The 4,908-nt window shown below is 44.7% G+C and overlaps 1 protein-coding gene across 1 annotated transcript in view; it reads right to left on the reverse strand.

Annotated features, from left to right (window-relative positions):
* The window catches only part of LOC133139105 (matrix remodeling-associated protein 8-like), a 22,476-nt gene continuing 17,568 nt past the window's right edge, over positions 1-4,908 (reverse strand). The window contains exons 6-10 of the mRNA XM_061258407.1: positions 4,255-4,413; positions 3,605-3,635; positions 2,065-2,141; positions 1,512-1,598; positions 1-760 (exon numbers count right to left, since the gene is read on the reverse strand). Of these exons, the coding sequence (XP_061114391.1) occupies positions 735-760; positions 1,512-1,598; positions 2,065-2,141; positions 3,605-3,635; positions 4,255-4,413 (380 nt within the window). The 3' untranslated portion in view covers positions 1-734. The remainder of the gene's footprint in view (positions 761-1,511; positions 1,599-2,064; positions 2,142-3,604; positions 3,636-4,254; positions 4,414-4,908) is intronic.

Genomic DNA, 4,908 nt, shown 5'->3' on the forward strand with positions numbered 1-4,908 from the left:
TTCAGCTGTTTAACAGGAATTTATATAAAATGAACGTATAAAACAAGAAAGGGTAGCGTACAAAAAGGACTCTTTGCCAATAACATTTAGAAGTACAGTTTCTCGAGTGCAGTCACTCTCACTGGCAATTCTTGGTAAGGAATCTAATTCTTCTATTAATCTTGGTCCAGACAAGATAAATTGTCAATAATTACATAAAATCCTCTGAACAAATACACAGAAAGAACTTACTGTTGTGTTGCACTAGGTAACTACAGTAATAATAATAATAATAATAATAATAATAATAACAATAATAACAGACAATACAAATTATTTGTCGAAGGTATACTAGGGGAGTCTTTCAACTTTTACGGTATAAAAACAATACAGTTTTGCATACAGTTTTCTCAGAAAGTAAAATGACATAAAAGTATACAATATAAAGAAATCTTCAAGCAGATTTAGCCCTTTACTGAAAACTGAATTAGTACTGCATTAGTCCTGGAGTTTCTCTGTTAAAGTCAAATCAAACAGCAGTGAAAAAATGGTCATCAGAGGGTGCCATCTTAAAGGGGTGCTACAGAGGGTGTCGTCTTAAAACAAATCCCAAAAACACAGTGAAGTTTCAGTCCGCTCTCCTCTCCCTTCTACCTGTATCCCTCCATTCCTCCCCCATTCTCCTCACTTCCTCTTCCTGTACCTCACTTCCTCTTCCTGTCCCTACCCTGGGCCAGCCAGAGATGCAGCAGTGCTTATTTCCATGTCTTTCTGTCCATCTCTGTGGATGGAAAGAAGAAAGGGAAAAAGAAAGAGAGAAAAAGAGAGGGGGGGAGGGGAAGAGAGATCAGAAAAACCATGTGGTAATTATATATTTAAAATGTACATCTGCATCTGCTAAACTACACAATCTCCCCGTGTGGCTGGGGGTTTGAGTCCCCATCACGGCACTCTCTCCTGCTCCTCACTGCTTTCCACCCTCAGAATGAAGTGGGAAACACACCAGGAGGGCAGTGCACCGTGTTCAAAAAACATTTAACTTTATTCACATGACAAACATTGGCACTCACAAGGCACACAAACAGCATAGAAATAACAGCATAGTCACCAATATCTGTGGAAGTTGTGGTTAAAGGTTCCTGCCTGCTATAAACTATAATATATAATAAAAAAACAATAAATACAGCAATATAAGTTGTCATATTTTAAGGAGGACGACAGTGACTCTGCCCACCCACAGTGCTGGCAGAACATCCCCCTAACACAAAGCACAACAGCTTTCTTAACTAAATGGCGAAATACACCAGTAAACAGCTCACTGTAATCTCATCACCACTGCTTGCTCTTGTTCTTAAACCTACATATTCACATAAACAAAGAGCTCAGATTTCAAAGAATCCCCACCCAGTGTTCCCCCATTCCTGCACACATTATCTCAGGAACTTTGATGATGTGCAGTAGACGGATAAAAGGACGCCGCGCCTGTTCGCTGAACCACGGGCAAACGCAGACAGATCCACTCACGGCCTCACCTCTGTTGCCTTTGTGGAGGTCGATGGTGTTCGGCGACTGCAGCTTGGACATCTCGGCCTTCTCCTTCAGGATGTTGTTTTTGTAGTCTGCAGGAGAGGGAGGGAGGAGGGAAGTTATCTTTACATTACAGTCATTTAACTGACGCTTTTATCCAAAGTGACTTATAGTTGATTAGACTAAGCAGGAGACAATCCTCCCCTGGAGCAATGCGGGGTTCAGGGCCTTGCTCAAGGGCCCAACGGCTGTGCAGATCTTATCGTACCTACAGCGGGGCTTGTACCTTAGTCACTAGGCTACAGTGGGATTATTTAGTTACTTATTTCCCTTTATGTTTTTTCTGATTTCTTCCACAGTATTTTTGTACATCGTACACATTCATACAACCGGATATTCGCTGAAGTGACTGATCTACAGTGCAAGGCTCGAGGGCACGGTGGCAGGAGACCCGAAGCCCCAAAATCCAACACCAAGGAGGAAATGGACATGGACTAACCAGACACCACCTGTCCCCCCCCCCCCACGCCTCTCTGACCCCCCCCCCCCCCCCCTCACCAAGCTTCAGGTCCTGCTGTGCACTCATCCTCAGGTCTGTGATCCCCATCTCAAAACTGCAGTCTGTCATGTGACCCCTGCATGACCAATGGAAGAGAGGAATACACAGAATATTGACTCTCACTCAAACACACACACCAGCTCATAACATTCAATTCATTGAGCAGACACTCTTATCCGAAGCGACGCACAATAACCACACGCTGAAGGTCCTTGATACAACGACAGATAAGGTAAAAGAACAATTTGCATAAAGTATCAGTTATCCATTTATCCTGGGACATCAGGTCTAGTTCACGTGGTGAACACAGGCTAAGTCAGTAACCCTAGTTCACGTGGTAAACACAGGCTAAGTCAGTAACCCTAGTTCACTTGGTAAACACAGGCTAAGTCAGTAACCCTAGTTCACGTGGTGAACACAGGCTAAGTCTGTAACCCTAGTTCACGTGGTGAACACAGGCTAAGTCAGTAACCCTAGTTCACGTGGTGAACACAGGCTAAGTCAGTAACCCTAGTTCACTTGGTGAACACAGGCTAAGTCAGTAACCCTAGTTCACTTGGTGAGCACAGGCTAAGTCAGTAACCCTAGTTCACGTGGTGAACACAGGCTAAGTCAGTAACCTTAGTTCACTTGGTGAACACAGGCTAAGTCAGTAACCCTAGTTCACTTGGTGAACACAGGCTAAGTCTGTAACCCTAGTTCACGTGGTGAACACAGGCTAAGTCAGTAAGCCTAGTTCACGTGGTGAACACAGGCTAAGTCAGTCACCTTACGGCATATGAACAGGAAGTACGGTAAAGAGGCACAACATCAGGATGGAGATACAAATACAGCATGAAGATGGAGACAGAAGTGCAGCATGAACGGGATTGTGACACACGGGTGATAGTAGGATGGGGCAGAGGAGTAGAGTCAGAGGTAGTGGAGGTGCAGTTAGAGTAGAGTAGAGTCAGAGGTAGTGGAGGTGCAGTTAGAGTAGAGTAGAGTAGAGTCAGAGGTAGTGGAGGTGCAGTTAGAGTAGAGTAGAGTAGAGTCAGAGGTAGTGGAGGTGCAGTTAGAGTAGAGTAGAGTCAGAGGTAGTGGAGGTGCAGTTAGAGTAGAGTAGAGTGAGAGGTACTGGAGGTGCAGTTAGAGTAGAGTAGAGTAGAGTCAGAGGTAGTGGAGGTGCAGTTAGAGTAGAGTAGAGTAGAGTCAGAGGTAGTGGAGGTGCAGTTAGAGTAGAGTAGAGTCAGAGGTAGTGGAGGTGCAGTTAGAGTAGAGTAGAGTAGAGTAGAGTCAGAGGTAGTGGAGGTGCAGTTAGAGTAGAGTAGAGTAGAGTCAGAGGTAGTGGAGGTGCAGTCTGAAGAGACGTGGCTTTAGACTGCGGTGGAAAACGGGCAGTAATGGAACTTCAGTGATACATGCAGATATGGATCTGCCATTCTGAGTGTTATAGACAGAAGGCTGTTCACACTGAGGCCGAGACGGGTACAGGCAGGACGGAGCAGCTGAGTTTGAGCGTGTGGGCATGTTTAGTGTGTCAGTGATGGGGGGGCTCACCTCTGAGACTTACGCAGGTCATACTCTGTCCCTGGAGTAAAACAAACACACACAAACACACACTGTTAATCACCAGTTACATCACACACACACACACACACACACACACACACACACACACACACACACACACTGTTAATCACCAGTTACATCACACACACACACACACACACACACACTGTTAATCACCAGTTACATCTCACACACACACACACACACACACACTGTTATTAACCAGTTATACCACAGACATACACACACCGTTAATCATCAGTTACATCACACACACACACACACACACACTGTTATTAACCACTTATACCACACGCACACTGCTATTGACCAGTTATACCACACACACACTGTTAATCACCAGTTACATCACACACACACACGCAGTCTTATTAACCAGTTATACCACACACACACACACACTGTTATTAATCAGTTATATCACAAATGCCAACACACATCCACACACACAGATATGCACAAGCAACACAGATGCATGCGCACACAGATATGTACAAGCACACACACATGCACACACACACTCCACACGCACACACACACACACACACAAGTACACATATATGCAAACACCCATACCGATGCATTCATAATAAATGACACACGTCACACATACGTACCTGTGGTTTTGCACCTCCTAATGAGAAGAATGATCACTATGGCAACCAGGACCAGGAAGAGGAGTGTTGCCAGGATGTAGCCCAGCTGCTGCAGGAAGTGACCTCGCTGCTCAGGTATGATGACATTGATGAAATGTGGCACCTCCACCCTATCAGTGTCTGAGGAAGAACGAGGCGGTGTTGGGTCACTGCTGCATTAACACTGACACATTAACACCTGTCCCATAGCACTGATTGACCATGGAATTACAAGGTTCTATCTGCATAGTTTTTGAGATATTGATCTCCAAAACTTTCACATCCTCACAGCAAAACTGAAATGCAGGGCGGTTCTTCGTGGATCAAAATGACAGAGTTGCTGGAGCTACTCCGAATGCACAATATCACAATATGGTTTTTGTAAAAAAAAATAATAATAATAATTTTAAAAAAAAAGTCTGTAATTCTAAGGTCTCAACTAGACTCTTAACACTGTCCATTAACACTGGACCCTTAACACCGGTACTTTGGAGATTGCGTAAATAACCACTGAGGGCCCTGTGACAGGAGCAGCTCCAGAGGTCACTCAGCCTCTCAGAGTTGTGCTACCTGGAGCTCACACTCTACTGGAGCTCACTCTGTACTGGAGCTCACACTCTACTGGAGCTCACACTG

This window comes from Conger conger, chromosome 10 (genome assembly GCF_963514075.1).
Source record: "Conger conger chromosome 10, fConCon1.1, whole genome shotgun sequence".
NCBI classification, from domain to species: domain Eukaryota; kingdom Metazoa; phylum Chordata; class Actinopteri; order Anguilliformes; family Congridae; genus Conger; species Conger conger.